This window comes from Asterias amurensis, chromosome 2 (genome assembly GCF_032118995.1).
Source record: "Asterias amurensis chromosome 2, ASM3211899v1".
NCBI classification, from domain to species: domain Eukaryota; kingdom Metazoa; phylum Echinodermata; class Asteroidea; order Forcipulatida; family Asteriidae; genus Asterias; species Asterias amurensis.
Genome location: NC_092649.1, coordinates 24631152 through 24652836, shown reverse-complemented (window position 1 = coordinate 24652836; position 21685 = coordinate 24631152). Strand labels below are relative to the sequence as shown.

At 40.1% G+C, this 21685-nt stretch overlaps 1 protein-coding gene across 2 annotated transcripts in view; it reads right to left on the bottom strand.

Moving 5' to 3' along the window:
* Nucleotides 1-21685, bottom strand: part of LOC139954328 (metabotropic glutamate receptor 3-like) — a 91007-nt gene that overhangs the window by 5043 nt on the left and 64279 nt on the right. Inside the window, exons 3-5 of one of the 2 annotated variants that reach the window (XM_071954080.1) lie at nt 9520-11049; nt 7791-8863; nt 5688-5886 (exon numbers count right to left, since the gene is read on the bottom strand). In XM_071954080.1, coding sequence (XP_071810181.1) covers nt 5688-5886; nt 7791-8863; nt 9520-10882 — 2635 coding nt within the window. In that variant the 5' untranslated portion in view covers nt 10883-11049. Of the gene's footprint in view, nt 1-5638; nt 5887-7790; nt 8864-9519; nt 11050-21685 lie in introns of both variants that reach the window. The other variant, XM_071954081.1, reaches the window with a different exon arrangement.

Here is a 21685-nt window from a genome sequence, read left to right as displayed (position 1 = left end):
TAAGTAAGATTTGAAGGGAAGCTTTCCACTATCATTATCTTCAAACCCTGTAAGTTTAATGTAAATCTATGGACATTTTGAAAAAGTACCCAAATCCTTTAAGGGTAAAAACGTCAGATAATCTTTATTATTTTTTTTGTTAATATTTTGTTTTGCATTTATACCATAAGTTATTTTAGTTGGTGGTCAAGTTTGTAGAACTAATTCAAGTTTCTTAACTTCCACGCTGTATATTTTCATTCAATACACAAATACACAATGATTTATTTCTAATACGAGACACACGATCGGTTTAAGTAGTTTTAATTGTTTTTATGCAAACTGAAGAAATCTTTACTAATTGTTTATTTTTATCTGGCATTCTGCTATTAATTTAATTTTAACCAATCCATAAAAAACATCATTGATTTGTACTGCTTCAAAACATTAAAGTAGGAAATAAAAATCTTTGATGTAAACACCTTTACATTAGTAATATTATATCTCTAAACAAAAACTTAATCATCAGTTTTCTATGCGAATTTGTTTTGGGGTCTTGTTTTCTTTCTTTTGTTTTAGCCATGAAATCAAGGCAATGCTGATGCGATCTGACCACGCCCACTCTGTCTTTAAGATCCATCAAGGCGTCAGAAACGCTTAAATCTGTAATCCCTCCAACCTCCCATGATAAGTCGATGATGGATGTGTACAGGATGGTCACAAGAACATCCATGTCCTCGTCTTAACACCATTGCATAGAATTTACCAAGATCTGCAAGTTTTTGTGTAAAGTGTCCCCTTAAAGGCACCGTGCACTTTTGGTAATTATTGTTAAACACCAGTGTCCTTACTTGGTGTATCCCATGCCATAAAGCATAAGTAACAATTCTGTGAAAATTTGGACTCAATTGGTCATCAAAGTTGCAAGAGAATAATGGATTTTCTTTTTTAAATCACCATTTGTCGCACCAACTGGTGTGCTTTTAGATGCATAAATAAAAGACTTCAGGCGTGAAGTGTTTTAAGATTTGAGTGAGAAATTACCCTTTTCACACAAAATCTACATTACTATAGAGGGAGCCGTTTCTGACATTATTTTATAATATCAACAACTCTCCGTTGGTCGTTACCAATGTAAGTTTGCTAAGAGCTATTTTAAAGAAGTTACCAGTGGTAGCCTTTAATATTACTTTTTGTTTACACGTTCTACGGACCCTGGATCCGAGGTTGCGATGACGAACTGCTTAATTCTGAGCGGATGGATGTTGAAACCCCAAAACTATCTGTAGGCAGCGCTGTTCTTAATCATTGGGTGTAGACACATAAGGTGTTGAGTCGGATGCACATTTGATGACTGACAATGGTAACATCTCAAAGATACATTTTACCAGAATTATTGCTATTTCGAGAAATTTGATATATCTTGCTGACAAGCTCAGAGGATCCCTGTCTTAATTACAAGTTTCAACAAACGAATGTTGACGTGGAGTAATATTTTGCTGGCCTAAATATTGTGTCTTTGAAGATCAACAATTCTTGTGTGCGATGTTTGTGTGCTCTAGTGTCTGGCTCTTCTGTAGCATTACTCTCATTTTCAATCGTTGTCGTTGTGTTGTCATTTAAGTTTTACAAGCTTTCGCAGTTTAACTTTAATTGTAGGTATGTTAATATTGAACAATTAACCCAAATGGGTTGAAAAGTTGAAAGTTCAGGGTGCACCGAGACGGCGTTCTGAGAAGCCCCGCATAGAGATGTCATCATTACCTAAAGAAAGAACATTTGTAAGACCCCGTTCTCCAAAAGCGAACTCCGTCTGTATAATAAGATCGAATTAATGTGTACACTATCGTGCACTCGTCTGTTATATTTGATGTGTTATGTGGGAAGAGATTATCCCCAGTCAAACGCTGGGTGGCGCACTGTATTTTGAATCCCAGTTACTGAACCGGAAATTGAATAAAGCTGTCCGCACTTTGTCATCCATAAATCATCAAAATTAAGGTCACAGTTTCTATAAATAAATTCGCAAAAAAAATTGATTTGAAAATGATGACCATGATGCTTTTTTTATCGATTTCTAAAGAACCGCGAAAGTAGGTTGGGTGGATGGATGAGGGTGTGTGGTGGTGGTGGTGGGGGGGGGGGGGGGAGGTGGTTACTAACGAGTAGGCTATATGCACCAACGACAAAACGGAGGTACATCGCGTGTATGTTTATTTTGTCACGTTTCAAGAGTGTTAAACGAGTGTATGGGTCCGGTCGGTTTGCCATTTCCCCCCGTACTGGATTTGGTATGATTTGCTTTACGATCACACCCCTTTTTACGTCAAATCTCGTAATCAATAGGAGTCCGTCCAAAGACGCAAACAGCGCCCTCATTGAGGTAAATGAAGACATACGAATGGCATGCACACCCCTAGACTGGGTTCCTGTCTTTCTCCGCAAGGATAAAGACAGATCCCCGCTGTCAGATCCATTGATTTCATTGGATACAATCATTGTTTGATAAACGTACAGTGACATAGATGCCCAAAATAATAGTTACTGCTGTCACGTCCGCAATAGAAGTTGACAGCGCATCTCTATGTGAAATGACCGAGGTCAGAGGTTAAATTACACGCCGGTTTTGCAATTTTTTGAGGCCGGTCTCTGGCGTTATTTACGAGCCTCGAAGTGTGACGTCAGATGTTCAGGTTAGCTTACCCCTAACGTTGCCTTCGTTTGACCTTTGCGCTGGCGGCCAATTCAAGATGTCTATACCGAGGTTAGTATAAACGTTGTAGGCTCAACCCTCAATGAGTCGTAATCGATATGACACCTTCATTTGAGTAAGGATAAATCTATCGGCACTTTACAAAGCGTATTTGTGTTATATTCATGAGAATCGTTTCCATGTGCTAGACACAACTTTAAAAACATGTTTGTTAAACCTAAATATGCCAACTACGCAATAATTGTTGTGGAATTTTAATTTGAACCGCAGGTAGACATCATTCTAAACCATATACTGAGGTCAAGTTTGATTCTCGGGTCTGTATGCCATGGCTAAGTTTGACTTCCCCACACAATGTTATATAATTTGTGTCGCCATAAACTGTGTTTAAACCAAAGTTTTGTCAGAAACAGAATCCTGTGCACGTAAAACTCAATGGTTGGGACCAACTTGCTACCCGGGAAGTTCAAGTATTACGGTCAGGACTTGCAACGTCTGTCTCTCCACCAAAAAGAAGAGTTATACGATTCTGCTCAACTTAAAACTAGCTTTGGCCTCATTGTTCTGATTGTCCGTATTTATGAAAATCATTTTGAACTTGTATTTTAAATGTTTAGTTGTTCAGGGTCACGTAAGTTTTTGTCAGGACGATCAGTGAAAATATGGAAGACCTGACACTGACCCACTTTCCTTATCTCTCGTTACTGATTGTGTGACATAACCATGCAGGATGTGATAAATCGCGAGTACAAGGGTGTATGCATAGCGATGGTCAAGGAAGTCATCTTAGGTAAACACTAAAAAATAAAAACTTTCGTCTGCTCGATTTCATAAAAAAAAGTTTTTAAATTAAAGTTAAAGCTTGATATATAGGGTTACACATTTCAAACACTTGTTGACATTTTGCGTATTTCACTTTTGGGAATAAACGAATCGAAAAAAAAACGAATCAACGAATCTTGCGGCCGTTTTAAGACAAATTTTGAGAATACTGTTCTTTGACAAAACGAGGTTTCCAGTGACTTTAAGACGATCAATTGACCGTTTTTCAACCATTGACCGCATCAAGAACTCCCCAAATTTGAGGGAATGGATGGATTTCCTGCTTTCTGGATTCGTAAATGGATGACATAACAAGCTCTCCACCCTCACCAATCTTTAATGTGTACATCTTCAGTCGGTTTGCCCTCACGAGTAAAACTGGGCCGTTTTAAGCCTGACCCGAAACATTTTATTTAACTAAAGAACTTGAAACAAATATTGACAATACCGACCAAAATTAAAGATGGTGCAAAATTACATGTTTTTCCCACGGTAAAAAGGGAAACATTCTTATTTTTCGATTTGGACCTTGACATAGAAACTTAGAATCGAAATTAGAATTGATGATTTTTGCCGGTCATTGAAAAGCTTCTTGGTTTGCTGAAGACTTGCCGCAAAAATATTGCATTAGAAATTCTAATCTTGTATTTAGAGTATATTCTGAATCAACTTTTTGTGTATGCTTGGGAATGTGTAATGGTTGATAGAGTAATAATAATGATGGATTTATAGAGTGCCTTATCTGTCAGCTCTAAAGCACTTTTAAGTAAAACAATGACTAAAAAGAAGATCAATGCAAACATTTTACTTATAGGAAGTAAGGTGAAATTGTTTCTTTACATCTTTTTTTAAAAAAAATCCATTTTCCCCCTTCTTTTTTGTCTGCCTTGCTCGGCAACGTCCTGTTCAAGTTGCTCAGCAACGTCTTGATTAAATTCACCAGCAACGTCTTGTTCAAGTTGCCCAGCAACGTCTTCTAAAGTTGCTCAGCAACGTCTTGTTCAAGTTGTTAATCTGTTTGTCAATAGCACAGGAATGTTGGTACGAATTGTACACAATAAATGGGTTCATTCATGTGATGTGTTTCCCCAGTACATAGTCGTTTGCCCAACACCGTGAGGTAGAACCACAGTGTTGCTCTTGGTCGTTGAGTCAGAATCAGACAGATTATGAACCGCTCTACTTTACAGTTAAAAACAGTGGAGATATGATCATATGGAATGCCCGAGGGGTGCTTGGACTTGGAGTGTTCAATTACTTTCGTTTTTGTTTTGCTTGTTGTCATTTTCCAGGAATACATGTCTGTGTAATGTCTGATTTTAATTAAATGACATCTCGTGTTACGATTGACTGATGTGAAGAAACGCAGGCTGGACTTGTTTTAAAGGCTCCTTGATGTAGGTTTTTTTTCTATCTGTGTTGTATTTGACATAAAGTTTTCTCGCGTAACATCTTTACTCATTCAATTGTGATGTATTATAAAGCCAGGCCTTTTTCTTTCATAAGAATTGGTGGTGGCAAAACTACATGATTCGGATATATTCACCATTTGGCATCGTTTCGGTTTTATTAATTTGGTTCAAATGGTGCAATGCTGAACTCTATTCCGCTACACGCTGTCGTGATTTCAATTGTAACGCCAAGAAAAAAAAGGCTTCTCCCCCAAAAAAAGTTTCGACAGCGGGCGTGATACAATGCAACTCAATCGCTCAATAGAGATTTCTAAGGCAGTCTGTTTGGGGCGAAAATCTAACAATTGGTGTTAAGCCCAGCAAAATGGCTCAAATGGTAGATTTGTGGTCAAGTGTCAAGAAAATGTCGACACTTTCTGTGAGTGCCTTGGGAGGATTTACATTGAGTTCAAATCTGCATAAAAGTTACAAAAACTTGACCTCAAAGCGGGAAGGCTCAACATTGGTAGTTTGCTGGTAAACTTAAAAAGTTTTTGTTTTTTGAGCATTCTTTCTTGTATGTTGTATTTTGATGCATGCAAAAGGCAAAGTATTCACTCGGCTATACTTGTGTGTGAGGTTTTTTTTTTTTTTTTTTGCTAAATGATTTTTGATTTTTTTCATCTTTCTAATGCTACTTTTGACAGCTATTACTTGATTCGGTTGGACGTACGTTTTTGTAAAAGTACCAATGTGGAGATTTCCCTTTTATAGGCTACTACCTCGTGGGTATTGACCATGATTGTTGACCATGTCACGAGGCGGTGCATCGTAGTGTGATCGTCTGGTGGACGTGGTGTTCAGCCTCCGGACGTTTTTCTCTGGTTGAAAGACAATGATGTATACTTTTGGAGTGAATAAACACGCTAGGGCCACCGTGGCGCTCATGCTGACTGTGATACATAGGGTCGTTATCTGCATCTAAAACGGGAAGAAAATAGGAAAGATAAATATAACGTTTAATACTCGTTTACTTGTAGACAACTTGTTCCTATTTCTGTGTATGATGCTTTTACGTTCGTTACGCACATCGAATAATGACTTTCTTATCATCGAGGAAGTATCGATGTGGCAGGAGATTCTGTCTCACAGTAGACTTGACTCAAGTCCCAACCCCGTGTCATGCGCTGCATTCCCAAACCCGTTCCAATGACAACGTGCAGAGTAAAAAATGACCTCGTCAAGTCCCATTCTCGGGACCACATTTTGACGGCGAGCGGCGCACTGTACTCTGTATGCTACGTGTTGTTTTATTCTTATGGACCTCTCACACGAGAATCGGACTTGAATCAAGTCTAGTCTCACTGAGACTATGTGACCCTATAGGCAAACACCAGTCTCGTCATGACATACTCTGGCTGTGTGCCAAATTGCATACTTGCGCTTGCACCATCAAAGGCATACTTCTCCAAATTCAGTTTCCCTATCTGCCTTAATAAAGCACCAGCTGATATCCACAATCCTTAAAGACCTGTACACTATTAGTAATTGTCAAAGACCAGTCTTCTCACTTGGTGTATCTCAACATATGCACAAAATAACAAACCTGTGAAAATTTGAGCTCAATCGGTCGTCCAAGTTACGAGATAATAAAGAAGAAACCACCCTTGTCACACAAAGCTGTGTACGTTTATATGGTTGATTTCGAGACCTCAAATTCTAAACCTGAGGTCTCGAAATCAAATTTGTTGAAAATTACTTCTTTCTAGAAAACTGGTCCACTTCAGAGAGAGCCGTTTCTCACAATGTTTCATACTACCAACCTCTCCCCTCTTACTCGTAACCAAGTAAGGTTTTATGTTAATAACTATTTTGAGTAATTACCAATAGTGTCCACTGCCTTTAACAATTGCTTAACAATTTTCCGATTAGCAGATATGAGCGCAGGACACCACAATTTGTATATTATGTGACATGGTATTTTGGCTGGTAGCCTTACTTTGAAGCAAATTGTTTTTTGGGCCTAGCTATTTGTTGTGCTTCATCGGCATTCACATTGGCTGTTGGATACTCTTCACTATCGGTGTAGTAGTAGATGAGTTACTTTTCGCAATGCTGCCCTCTATTTTTACAAGTGGGAACAAGTCATGTTCATGTCACAAGATGGCGCTATGTCAGATAGGGCATGGACCTTGTACCGGCTCGTCACACTTTGCCTGGCTGCAACAGTAATTGACACACTGTACAGCTAGCTTTTTTTATACATAGAGTTTAAGCTCTTTGGAATATCCGCAAACCCTATTCAGCAGCAGGTGTTTCTTTAGACCAGCTTTAGTCTGCAACCCGAGCCGCTCAAAGGTCTCGGATAGCGGGGGCCTCTGCATTAAATTACCCTTGTAACCACACTTCCATAAAAACACATTTTAAACGATTTCTCCATCCCTGGTTTTAATGAACAACTAGCCACTCTCGGTACATGGGGGTAAAAACAACATTTGGTTCCATTTGTTGTTTGTTTTATGCTCATAACTACTTGAATGTTCAACTTGAATGTTATGTACCTCAAGCCCCTTAGTATGATTCGATAAACTACAGATTATCCTTTTTATCAACATCAAATTTTGTTTGAATGCAAATGTTGAATGCAAACGGAGTATTTTTTGGTTAAATACAATATACCCGACGCATTGACGTCATCAAGCTTCCTCCTAAGAGGGGAACCGATTATGAAACAGCAGTAAGGCGCAGATTGGTACGCACGTCGCTAGTGATTGGCCAACCTCCTTTAGACATAGGCGAGGGAGGGCGCCCTACTCAATTTATGTCATTATGCGTAAAGTAGAGTATATCCATGCAAGTTGTTAGATACAAACGGATGAACTTACCCTAAAATCTCCGGTTGTGCCAAAATACAGCGGAACAAACGCCAGCCACACTATACACGTGGTGTACATGGTGAACCCGATAAACTTTGCCTCGTTGAAATTCTCCGGAATCTTCCGTGTCTTAAATGCATAAACAGTGCAACATATGATAAGAAACATATTGTACGCTAGAGATACCACCAATGAAGTATCGGTTATGTTACATTTGAGTATAACGTGATACCGGTCCTTTGACAGTTGTGTACTGGCTCCCGGCGGCACCACGATGAGCCACATAAGTTCCCCGAATAGTTGGGCACTGACCAGAACGAAACAAATGACCAGCTGCGATTTGGGGCTGATGTACTTCGGCCGTTGGGCTGAATGAGAAGCACTTTCAAATATCCTAGCAATTCTATTGGTTTTTGTTAGCAGTGCCGAGTAACACACGCAAAACGATAGCCCCAGGCCGATCCTCTGTATAGAACACGTTGTCTCGGACGGCTTGGCGAGAATCGGGAACGTCATGGCGTAACAGGAGGCGAACCCAAGCAATAAGATGTAACTGAGCTCCCTGCTCGACGCCTTGACCAACGGCGTTTGGTTGTGGGTTACGAACACAATAGCGACGAAGCACGTCGCCATGATCCCAAGCAGGGAGAACACCACGGGTATGATACTCCAGGGGGAGGCGAAGTCCATGTATTCCTCCATGCGTTTGTAGCAGCCGCTGAGGTTGCTGAGCGGCCAGTAGCCACGCGCGCAATCCGTACATGTAAACTCATCCTTGACGAACTGGTGGGGCTCACACGCCGAGCAGAACCAACAACATGCTTCGTCGTCGTCCTGTAGTTTTTTAATCTCGTCTCGCTTACAGGGAAGACTACACTGTGACATGGGCAGATCAGCTGTCGATGGAACTGGAACCGATGGGTGGAATTGAACTGAGTTCGGGTCCAGCCCGAGCTCCCCGTGCCACTCTCCTACTCGGACGTAACTGTAATGGTTGTCGCTATCACGCCGGAAGTTGAAGATGTCGTAGCGGCCCAAACCATCCCCCTTCTCATCGAAGCTGACTAGAGACCCAACTATATCTGAAATGTTAGAACATAGGAATGTATATTGATTACAAAACTTACTATTCTCCATTGCATAGCACAGCTGGTGTTAAATTCACCACTAGGATGTTGGTAATCCCCACAACAATTACGACAGGATTGTACAAACCCATTCCAACCGATTAAAAAAAAGGGGAAACCCCAGATTGAATTTAGAACCAATCATAGTAAAAGTTAACCGGTGAGAGTTGACTTTGACCTTAATAAGGGTCAATTGTACGATGAGCACCAAAGCAGGACAGCAATATATATTTGAAATGTGGCAAATTCTGTAGCTGAAATGCCGCTTTCTGGTACCTTCTTCTGTTTCATTCTTCTATTTTTGTTTTCATTTTTAGACAACTGGAGTTTAAATGCAGAGGAAATAAGAGTCGCACTGTCTCACTGATGAAGACTAAACCATTCTAGTCGAAACGTTTAGGAAGCAATACATCTCTTGCGAGAACAGTTTGCGATATTTGAATGAGATTACCAAAAAATTACATGACATGCCGCAAATCGGGACCAGTTCCACTTCATATCTTTAAATTCAAAGCATTACGTCTGTTGCAATACAAATTATTACCAGCCACATCTTCTGAAGCCCATACTTTATCAAGTCTGTATACTGACAAACATTGCCCTAAATTTACCTTGAAATTCTATGTTCAAGATGTATTCCTTAAACAGTCGTTGTCCGTTGATAGGCACCATCCCTTCGCACAGTTCCAAAGTCTCGTTGCAGATTGAGCGATGCATGCGATCCAGCGCGTTCCCCAGCGCGTACACAGCGTCCACCACAAACTGTGTCTTCTTCTCCTGAAGATGCGACCCGTCGTCGAGGCTCTTTTTCAGGCACCTCAATTCAGCAGGGGTTGCATTCCCCGTGCCGTCCGGCGGGAGAGTACATTTAAACTTCTGTTCCCAGAACTCCTTAAACCATGGGTTCCGTGCATTGTTCGTGGGATTAAGATTGAGGAAATATTTATCATATTGTCTGATCTTTCGAGTCTGTAGTTCGATAGTTATCGCTCCTTCAGCAACGATTTCCCTACCCTTAACGGGGGTCTCCTGTGCACCCCACCCATCGCTGGCGAGCCAGATGAAACTTTCGCTGTGATTGGCTCGCATCGCGGCACTCAGGAGGTCCCTGGCGTCCTCTACCCTTGTGAACAACACCACAACCTTTGCATTTTGTTTCTTCTTCAGCCGCGTGATGATTTTATCGTAGGTTTGAGAGTCTGCCGAAGAGAGTATCTTCTCCGCTCTCGCTATACAGATATTTCGCAATGCTGCTTCTTTCTGGAACTCGTAGATTCCCGATTCGCCGTAGTTTCCCTCTGAGGCGATCGTTGAGACATACGTCCAACCGAAAGAGGCCACAATGTCTGCTATAGCTTTCGCCTGCAGCTTATCAGGTGGGACAGTTCTTGCAAAATACTCAAACTTCTTCCTGTCTGAGAGCTCCGAGCTTGTCGATGCGTAGCTGATTTGCGGAATCTGGAACAACCGGAGCAAGTTGGCCACTTGGATGGACACAGTACTGTACGAACCGCCTATCACTCCGGCCACGACTCCCGGATTAGCGGTGTGATTAACAGGCACATGTTCCGGTGGACACTCCGGAGAAGTCAAAGTGACCGTAGTCAGGGAGGACCGGACGAACTCCAGAGACTGCTCCAGCGCGTACGTGTCGCTGGAACACGTGTCTCGGATCTCGGCACCGATTTCAATTCCGGGCAAGATATTCGTGTCGTTGTTGATCAGATCAATTGCGAAGAGCATGGCCTCCAGTCTCTGGATACCACGATCCTGGTTAATATCTCCACAGATACTCTCATTCTTACCCTTCTCGTGGATGGGGAACAGGCCCCCGAGCACGATGTCCCCGTCGACTCTCAGTGTTTGCCCGGCGGCAACTTTCCCCGTAAGGTCCGGGTAGGCGGCTAGCACAGCGTAACACAGAATCAGAAGTACTGTCAGTGGTACCACTAAGTACTTCCAAACTGTGGCCATTGTATTACATCTATCTCTTAATTATTAGCAAGGAGGCCGTCATGGAAATTGTCGACCATCAAATGTCATTTTAAATCCGTTATGAGAAACAATAGTAAGCGAAGGAATTGCGACATTCACCAAATCGATGAAGGACTCCACACACTAAAGTTCATCCCACTCATAATCTGTGTTGAGAGGAAAAGAGAAAAATACATCAATATAATGTTATTTATATCATACACGTTTATAGATACCTGTACCTGTTCGAATACACCAACATAAACATGTATCACAGCCAATCCTCTAAATGTTTGAGCATGGAATGCAACATTTGTATTTACTGGGCTGTGAATTATTCACCTATAACAGTACAAAAATAGTGTTCAAAATAAACACAATAAAAAGGCGGCATCCGGCCTCTCTCGCAAAGCCTATGTGAGTCTAGCCAAATATTCATCTGGAATGAGTGTTTACAATACAACCAGATTGTGAACCTCACCTGTCGGGTTATTTTAAAGGCTGTTTTGTGCTAAGAGTATAATCTCGCTAATGATAACTGGCGGCTCCGAGCTATAACATGAAACCGAGTTTACTAATGATGGCGGTCCGAGAATTGTAGTCGGCATAATGCTTTCGTAAATGGACACTTTGTCTGTGTTTAATAGACCACTCATCAATTAATTAACGTTGGTATCTATCAACGTCCACTGTGTACCTCCTCATTAAAGTAACTTATAAATGACGAGTGACACATATCTCATTATTTTGTCTGGAGACAATGTGACAGTGATTGAGGTGCATTATTCACTGCAGATGTCAAACAGGTAATGAGGAACAGTGATTGAAAGTCGAGCATTAGCAGTCCATTGAAGAATAGTAAACGAGTGAAGATGTGCGATTATTCAAAGTAAAACTGACTTTAACCATTAAGAAGATAAAGAGGCAGGTGGAATGGAGCGATAAAGAGCGGTATAGAGAGGGGGCGCCGCAAACTGATCCGTCATTCCTCCTCATCCGTCCCTCATCTTCCCTCCCCGGCCCCCGGTCCAAAACGCTCAGCCTATACTACCTCTCCAATCCTCACAGCCAATTCGATACCGAAAGGAAATGAAATCACAAAAAGGAAAAAAATAATAATCCAATCTTCCACTTCTCATCACCTATTCAAAAAACGGGTCTTGTCTCCGCGATCTTATCACAGCTGTCGTTTTTGAAAATGCATCTCAGTATAAAATATGTCTGCGGTGAAATCGACTGTTTAGCCAGACTGGGTCGCCACCTGTCTCTATGCCGCTGAAATATTACAGTTTCCTCCCCGTATTGATTATAACTTGCCAAATATAAATACAGGAGTCCGGGGACTTGCTTCTCCAGGAAATGCAGTTTTTTTATCTTTCTCAGGGACTTTTTATAGATCGTAGAGAGAGAGACTGTGAAGGTCCGGTGAACATTCTAAAAACCGAAATAGTCTTGGCAAAAGGGATGTGTCGAATAATTGCTCTCTTTTAGGCAGCACACAGTATCGGTGTATGTTTACGTATGGGAGTTAAAAGGCTTCTCATGGCGGGGGAAAACCGCTGAATTTGGACATTTAACTTTTAAATGGAAGCGATTTACACTTGTCTTAAATTAATCGAGTAGAATTCCAATTGCTTGAGGCATCTGACATTTTTTAAAGGGGGCAAGTGCATAGAATTTTGAGTATGTATTTGAAAACCTTAGCGTGTCTTCATAATTCTAAGTTTGACGGACTTTTGGACAGTTATTATTTTAATATAATACACGACAAAAACATGTACTCATGGCGGTGTTTATACGCCAATCTCCAAATGATCAATACATTAAGGGGATAATGAATATCCCTCAACAAAAAAGGCAAAGGGAGTTGCAACCGTCGACTATAACTAAAAGGAACCAGGTGCTTGGACAGAGCGAGAACGTCCTCGCTTCCTTTTCATACAACAAGCGATGGGAGAACAAAGAATAGTCATCGTTTTATTAGTTCAACAAACATGTGTGGGCTTACACCCTTGTGGGGTATTTTAGACAATGGAACAACGGACCCCATGTTATAGTTCTTTGTTAAACCCGGACCCAACATGGAATGATAGAACAATGATAGCAATCATTTAACATATATTAATAATAGCAGTACCTCACAAACCATCTTATGATTCACATGCGTGTGTTTTAAAGCTGTATACGAAGTGTGGACTTGAAAACAAAAAAGGCCCACATAATGTAGGGACTTGAATTACTATGAAACACTATGTGGACCTAAACACAGGTGTACATATTAATGAAATGTCCACGTAAACTAAATGTGAGTGTGTCTAACCGTAGACGTCGTGAATTCTTGGCATATGATTCAGGCCGTTGTCAAACCAAGTACAATCCTGGTTCTCTTCTGTGCAGAAAAGCAATGGAGGACTGGGAGAAGTCATTGGTTTATTTTTCTGTTGATTTCATGCAATTGGAACTTTATGTTGTAATTGCTTGCAACATAAAGTTGCAACATAACATACAATGTACAACCGTACATTGTATTGTTCACAGACTAACATCAAATAAACAATATTTGCATTATTGCAACATCATTGTCATAATGACCGCCATGTTTTCCCTCCCTGATTGAAAATTACCAGCAGATGAAACTGCAAGTTGAGATTCAGTTGATTGCATTTTATTGAATTATAACACAGCATAAACAATCCACCCTCACGCTTTACATCCTTTGTAATACGATTGGCAATCGATTGACATTATTAAAAGCATTGTTGATAGCTCTAGAGATTACTCTTTGGCTACAGCAGGCCTGTCTGAAGCACGACTGGCTGCAGCCAGGAGGCATGGCGAAGTTTCCAAAGAACAATACTTTCACTTGGTGTATCTTGACATAAACATATCTGTGAACATTTGAGCTCAATGGGAGACTTTGGAACGCTAGGTGGCAGCAGACTTACCGGGTAAATTTCCATTGTTAACGTAGCTCTGAGCATGCGCAAATTACCGAGAACAATGGAATTAACCTGGTAAGTGTGCTGCCACCAAGCGTCCCAAAAGTCTCCGATTAGTCATCGAATTTGCAAGAAATGATAAAAGGAGAAAAAACATATAGAATTAAGTCCAGTCAGATGCTTGAGAAAAGTTTTAAGCCTGGAGTTTTTTTTTTCCAGATGCAAATATTGTATTGAGAAATAACCCCTTTCTCAAAAATAATGTGTTAATGTAAAGGGATTTCGTTCTTACAATGTTATATACAATCAGCAACCACCATTTTCCATTATTAATGCGTGAAGATGCACGAAAAAGGCTTCATGCCTGGAGCCTTTCCCAGTTTCAATTTTGGCTTGAAATTTACCTCTTACCCTATTACTCCAAAGGGTGTCGTTTCTACAAATGTTTTCTACTAACAACTGCTCTCCAGTTCTCTTTACCAATTTACTTTTTATGACCGTAGATGTTTGGAGTAAATTCCAACGGTACTCCCTCCCTTTAACATTACAGGTCAACCGTGGTTGATAATTCAGAGCATCAAAGACGAGATTCGGACCGTGGCCCAACGCGTTCTGTAGGTCCAGATTAGTTTTAAATTAGCACCATTCGACAAGTAAGCGGCTTATTCCGTACATCATTGAACAAAAGAGCGATTCGCCTAGCTTTGAACTTGTCGGTGCATAATTTCCTCCATTCCACAATCTAGACCTTTGTAAGAGAACCTTTAGCTCCCATGAGTTAATTTAATCATGTTCGTCTTCTGGTCGTCTTCTTTACCGAGAGTGGCATTTAGCCAATATTTTGGGGCGAACTTAAATTTGATAAGGGACAATTGTGTCAATTTGCACCAGTAAGGCCATGGCATAATAAGGGAATCAATGTGTGGTGAAGAGGTTGCCAACTAGTGGTTTAATCCCACAGAGGCCTGGTTCTTGATAATTTTATCGAGATTCAACACACTTTGATTTCTTTCAACACCCCCCCCCCCAGCAATGAAATGGTAAAGCCTTATATGGGAATGCTGTCCGCGTCGTGCGTATCGAGTGATGTGGCACAACCGTTTCAGCCGTTGCTCTCGACCAATAGGAATGAAGAAACTGTCTTATAAGAACAGGTGCAAGCTCGCGTGTCAGGTCCATGTTTCAACACTTTTTACTGGTCATAAACAAGGGTTTATACACACCCACGTGACGCGCTCTCCACCAATAGGAATAACGAAACTGTCTGAGGTATTTATGAATACATATTTAGATATGGATTAACAGTAAATCACTGCGTTAAATCCATAAAAAATTCATTCCTTACTGTGTGCTGATCAACCGTGTTAATTATTTTATTTGTGCACAGACATACAGTAAAACGTAAAATGCAAGTCATATTAAACAGTTTGTTTAAGTGATAACAGAACAGCAGATGGACGTGTTTGGATCTCCTTAAGACAAATATACTTAAAATGAAGTCCAATCTGAAATAGCTATATGGGGCCTTCATAGCTTATCATGTTTCCCTGTGTTTTTATGTGCAAAATGTGCATGTAGTCTTGCACGTCGTGTAGAGTAATTCAATTATGTTCTTTTTTGCTTAGTGTTTTATGTTACGTGTTGATCAGATTTCGTAAGATGGCAAAAATTGCCTTGCTACACTTTCAAGTAAAAGTGCATGGAAAAGGAAACATCTTCGAAAAGCCTGGAGATTTGTTCCAATGTTATGTTTGTGGCTCCTATGTGGTTAAGGTGTTTCTAAGTCCAATTGTCGTCTTGCATACTCGTGTGGTGTAATTCAATTATGTTCCTTCTTCTTCTCAATATTTCATATTCAGACCGTTATGTGTTGATCAGACTTCGGTACAAGATGGCCTTGCCGAACTTCCGAGTAAATCGCAGGGGGCTAAAAAAAAACATCTCTTCGAAAATCCTGGGGATTTGTTCGGCTGTTTTGGTGTGGCTCCTATGTGGTTGAGATAATTCTAAAAAGTACAAATATAGTAGTTTTGCATACTCGTGCCTGTAATTCAATTACGTTCCTTCCCTCACCAGATGTTATGTTAAGACAGTTTATGTGCTGGACAGACTTTGTAACATGGTTAAATTGGCGCGGTTGCACTTCTAAATGGGGGGGGGGGGAAGAAACATCCTCGAAAAGCCTGGAGATTTGTTCGTCTGGTGTGGATATGTGGTTAATGTGTTTCTTGTTACTTTATTGTGGTCGTGCATGTTCGTGTGAAGTAATTCAAATAATATATCACTACACTTCTCAAGATTTTATGCTGATACAGTTCATGTACTGATCAGACTTTGTAAGATGGTAATAATGTCTTAGCTACGCTTTCAACTTAAGTGCATTGGGAAAAGACACTTCTTCGAAAAGCCTGGAGATTGTTTCGTCTGTTATTTTTTGGTGTGGCTCCTATGTGGTTAGGCCACGCTACTGTCTCAAGACAAATCATGTCGCGGGATCCATTCATGCTGTCGTACTCGCACAATGGGTTCCTCTTTTTGAACCTAATTGCACTTGACAGCGACTTTTCTTGTATATGCGAGGAGCCAAAAGCTATTGTACTTACCGTCCTCTGAGTTTATAATTAAAAAGTCACCTATACTCCATATAGATCAATAATTCCGTTAGAGCCTAATAGTAAAATTTAATAATTGCAAAATGACAACATTAATGTTTAAAACCAATCAAGTCTATAATGTTTATGGTCTTGTTTAAGTGTTTAGTGCAGAGACCTATATACAGTGAAGTAGACTATGTTGACCTACATTTGGCCCACCATAGCCCGCGCCATCAACGAGAGAGGGCGCCCTCGGTATAGAAGCACGGGAGGCAAAATAGTGTGAATTAAGTAAAACCTGAGACTGGTCTTTTGTCTTTATCCGTCAGATTATGGTTTGACAAATTCAATGGCTGTATTGTGTAGACATTCAATGACTGATGCAACACAATTGAGCGTGTGTGACGGATACACGCAAAACTTGCGTTTACATTAATTTGCTATTTACCAGCAAACTCCAAGGTCGCCAGGCGTTAACCAGGCCTTGAAGTGTGACGTCAGACTTCATGACGTTTACCTTTTTTGTTCATCTCAAGCCTTTTTAGGTTTGTTGGACACATCGCTGATGTATGTGCACCCAAACCAAACCGTGCCTTATTACAGTGTCCATGATTGTTCCGGTTTGGTTGTACGTTCTTGGAGCAGGTCTAAAAGAATTTGTACGGACGCAGCGATAAACTGTTGTCTAGTAAATCGAAACAGAGAACGAGGGAGAGAACCTTCTCAAATCGAGAACCGTTCCCATATTGGTGCAGTCATGTGACTATATAGATATGGCCACACCCCCCTTCTAACACTATGACGTTTCATTAAGCGAGCAACAGCCACGAGGGACACGGGGAAATGGATTAGGGTCTAATCCACTTACTGGGTGCATATGGTATCTGCCTAGTAATGATCATAACTGATCGAGTGAGAACTGTGGGGAATGCACTCACGAATATAAACCTTTCCCGAAGAGTTATTGATATTTAAAAAAGAAAAATAACAATCTAATGCCTTTTTTCATCTTCTTTGTCTGTTCTTTATTATCGTGAACGACAGCACAGTGCCAAACCGCTGGGCAATCCTTGATCAAACATTCATACAAGGTTGTGAATGACGTACGTGTTTTTGTTGTATTTAAATTCCAGCGGGCTTGACCGAAGACAAGACACAAGACCAGGTCAACCGCAATGTAATTCCGATTCCATTTCTATATATCTGTGTCTGGCTCAATTTCTAGTTGGTTAGCGGCTGATTGGCCGTGACAATAGGCATCTTGAGGCATCTTAAGCTCCAACACCCATGGGTTGTTCTTGAAAGGTCAGAAAACCGCATCAAGCCGCTCGGGAAACGTAAGATCATTGCTTACTGTCCCCGATGGAAGCAGATCATCCTCGCATCAATCTGATTTTCTCTGAACTCAATTCAATGGTTCCGTTTCTCAAATGGTTTTCCAGGAATCCAGACTCTATCTCTGACCCGTTTTGGGGAAAGGTTTGAATCCGTCTGTCTTTGTTTTAAGGAATCTAACCAAATTTCTCACAAAGTATTACTACACTCGATTGATTCCCATTCATAAATACCCTTTCGATCAAAAAACATCAACATTTTTTGTCAAAAAGTAAAATAAATGCAAAAATTATAATTGTTCAATAATTTCTTTCAACACAACACCCCTCCAGCTATGAAATGGTAAGGCCCTAGGGTAAACAACTCCTTTAAGGAGATTGATGTGCGCGTCGCGCGTATCGCGTGATGTGGCACAACTGTCCCGGTAGTTGCTCTCGACCAATAAGAATGAAGAAACTGTCTTATAAGCACAGGTGCAAGCTCGCGTGTCACGCCCATGTTTCAACACTTTTTACTGGTCATTAACAAAGGTTTACACACACACCCACGTGACGCGTTCTCCTCCAATAGGAATAGCGAAACTGTCTGAGGTATTTATTAATTGTGTTTAATTAACTTTCTTCGATTCACGGTCAATCAAAGCGGTCTGGCCACTCCAGTGTTTCAGCATTGGCTTGGATAACCATCAGTGTTGACGGTGTAGTCAACACTTCCTGCACAGCTTTACTCAAGCACCGTGTCTGCACATAAACCCATTCAAATCAAAATGTGACGTCAATGCTCTATCAACAAGCATCATAACACAACAGTAATTAAATCATCTCCATGAATGTTGTTATTATTTTCATTTATCCAGCCTTCTATGTTTACTTACAAGGTGTTACACAAAACGCTCAAGTATCACTTACAGCTAGTTACGTTCATGTAAAAATTAACAACACTCGTGTATTGTTAAGTACTGCACCACACACTGAAATAACAATGAACTCAGCACGTTCAGCGTGGAGCATCAAACACCTTTATACTTTTCTGCTCAAGATTTATTATTGCTCATGAATGTATATTTTGGACTTTGCTCCTATTTATCCAGCGCGCAATCTCTTTCGTCACCCTGATAATTATTAGCGAGCTTGTGATGCTACTTCAGATGTGGACGCCAGACTCAGTAAAAGTACTTTCACTTGGAATGTGATGGTCTGAAGAGCCATTTATGTATTTGTACATAGTTTATGGACATATTTTTTTCTTCATTCGCCAAATTGCTTTTCAAGTGCGTTACTTTTTCCTATGCAGTTGGTAATTCATTGCCAGTATCCTATAAGATGCAATATTGAAAAAGTTGCAATTTACTTTATGCGTAAAAATACACTCTGCGTTTGTCCTCTATGAAAAGAAAGTGCAGTCTTGAAAGCATGCACTTTAAATTGGATTTTTATTTACAACGTAAATGTGGCTAATAATAAACACAATAGCAAGTCACCCGGGCCTGCCTAGGCTTCTAGCATGATCAATGTTCTATCAAAGGGCACATGGATTTTAGATTTTGTTTTTCTCCAAAATGTAATAATTTAAAAAAAAAACTTTTACAGCCTGTCATCTTTCAAACTAAAAACGGCGAACATTCTGAGATCTTTAGAGGAGATGAGAAAAACAACTATCTTGCGAAATGTTTCGATTGAAATTCTCGGTACATAAACAAAATAGTTATACAAAATGCTTAGGCGCGTAACTTGATGACATCAGTGAAGGCTGAATCATGTTTTGTACAACCAAATTCCCTTGGGTCAAGTGTACGAGTACTAAAGTTACACTCTGCGAAATGTGTAGGCCTACAATACAACTGCGTTTCGAAGCAAGAGCTTGAAGCATAAAGACAACAACGAAAAAACCAAACCGTTGTAAAGTTTAAAGACAATAGACACTTAAAGTAATTGTCAAAGAATACTCTTCACAGTTGGTGTGAAGAGTATGGGCACATCGAACATGGCAAAACACTATCAACTTCCTATGCAGTTTTGAGTTTATACTTCCATATAATTGGATAAAAATCAGAATTGGGCAAGAAAGATATGATAGGGTCAGTGGTGTCTTTATACTTACATGAATTGGTGTGAGTTAACAATGGGGCAGAAGGACATGACAGAACACCTTTACCTAATCAGTGGTGTATTTACACTTCAATAGTTGGGTACTAATCAGAATTTGGGCACAAAGAACATGAAAATAATCATCTTTCAGTCAGTTGTGTTCGTATGCCTCCACGAACGGGTCCGATTTGCGCTTCTGAATACGCGTTTTTACGATACCATCAACCGCCATTGGCTTCTCAGATGTTTGATTGCTGCTTAAAAGAAGTTGCGATACGAGGGTTGCCTTCCGATATAATCTGCAGTCCGTGCTAACTCACTTTCCACACCCCCACGATCATGCACATTTAAAGAAAAATAGTCTCCGTTCTCCATTTCGTTTCTGCAATTCCTTTAGGGCACACTTTGGTAAGCTTGTGTGGTGGGGAATGACCGCTGGTCTGTTCATTTCAAGTATTTTTTTATTTTGTTTCGCTTGCCCATATGGCGTCATATACTTGTTTCTTTACTCTTGTCTGCGGCATCCAATTTCGAACACTCAATTCGTGAAATTGCCGATTTTTGTTCACCCAGGGGTGCACACCACGGCACTTGTGTGCAAAACATTTTCATCATCAGATCTTACCACCCAAGAGGGAATAACAGAAGGTTCTCGAACATCTTCAAGTAATATTGGCCCCGTTTTGGTATGTTATGTATGTGTTATACCTTTTTATATTTTGGTCTAAATCTATTCCTTTGAGATTGGGTGTGGACGGATGTTTAAGATACTGCACCTGGGTGTTGACGGGTGTTTAAAATAGTTAGACGGCACCTTGCCGAAGGGTACTCTTGAGTTAGTTAGAAGAACCAAAGAAGTCTGGTTTGACGTCTACATGTTACGTATGTTTTTTGTACTTTATAGTATTTTTGTGTAAAACTATTCAATTTAAGAATGAGTGGAGAATGATATCAAAGACAGTTAGACTGTGCCTACCCTCGGTGTAATACTCTTGATTTAATTAAAAGAACAATATATGTCTCTGTTGACGGCTTCATGTTTTGTATGTTTTGTACTTTTATTATATTTTGGTCGGGAATGATGTTTTAAGACGGTTAGACTGCGCCTATGCTGCAGGGTTATTGCTCTTTTTGATTTGATTATAAGAACAATAGCATGCAATCTTGATTGCTTGATGTACAGGCATGTTTGGACTAAACAACAAACTTAGTTTGTATTTTGCACGCAATTTACTTGAGGCAAATTTGATTAGATGTAAAGCAAGCTAAAAATATCACAAAGGATTTACCATCTTATGCTCGTTATTTTCACAAATTGATAGGCCTATAAAATAAAAAATAAAAATTTGTATGTACCCGCCGCTGTCTCAAACTTTAACAGTCACAGAAGCAGAAATTTACAAAACAATTACGGCCGAGTAGGATATACAAATATACATGGATTTATTGTAAAATATTTGTTTCATTTCATTGTATTTTTATTCAAGCCTACTAACAAAGAAAACGAATTTACTCTATAATAAATTGATGGCATTTCACACGATACAAATCATCGGAATGTGCGTTTAAAACAGAATTGTAGTCCCATCTTACATTGAATGTAAAACGTTTTTATTTATGTCTCATATTCATATATAAGAGACAGTCCAATGCTTAAAGACACTGGACACTATTCTTCTCACTTGGTGTATCTCAACATATAAAATAACAAACCTGTGAAAATTTGAGCTCGATTGGTCGTTGGAGTTGCGAGATAACTATGAAAGAAAAATCACCCTTGCCAGACGAAGTTGTGTGCGTGCAGATGCTTAATTTCGAGACCTCAAATTCTATAAATCTGAGGTCTCG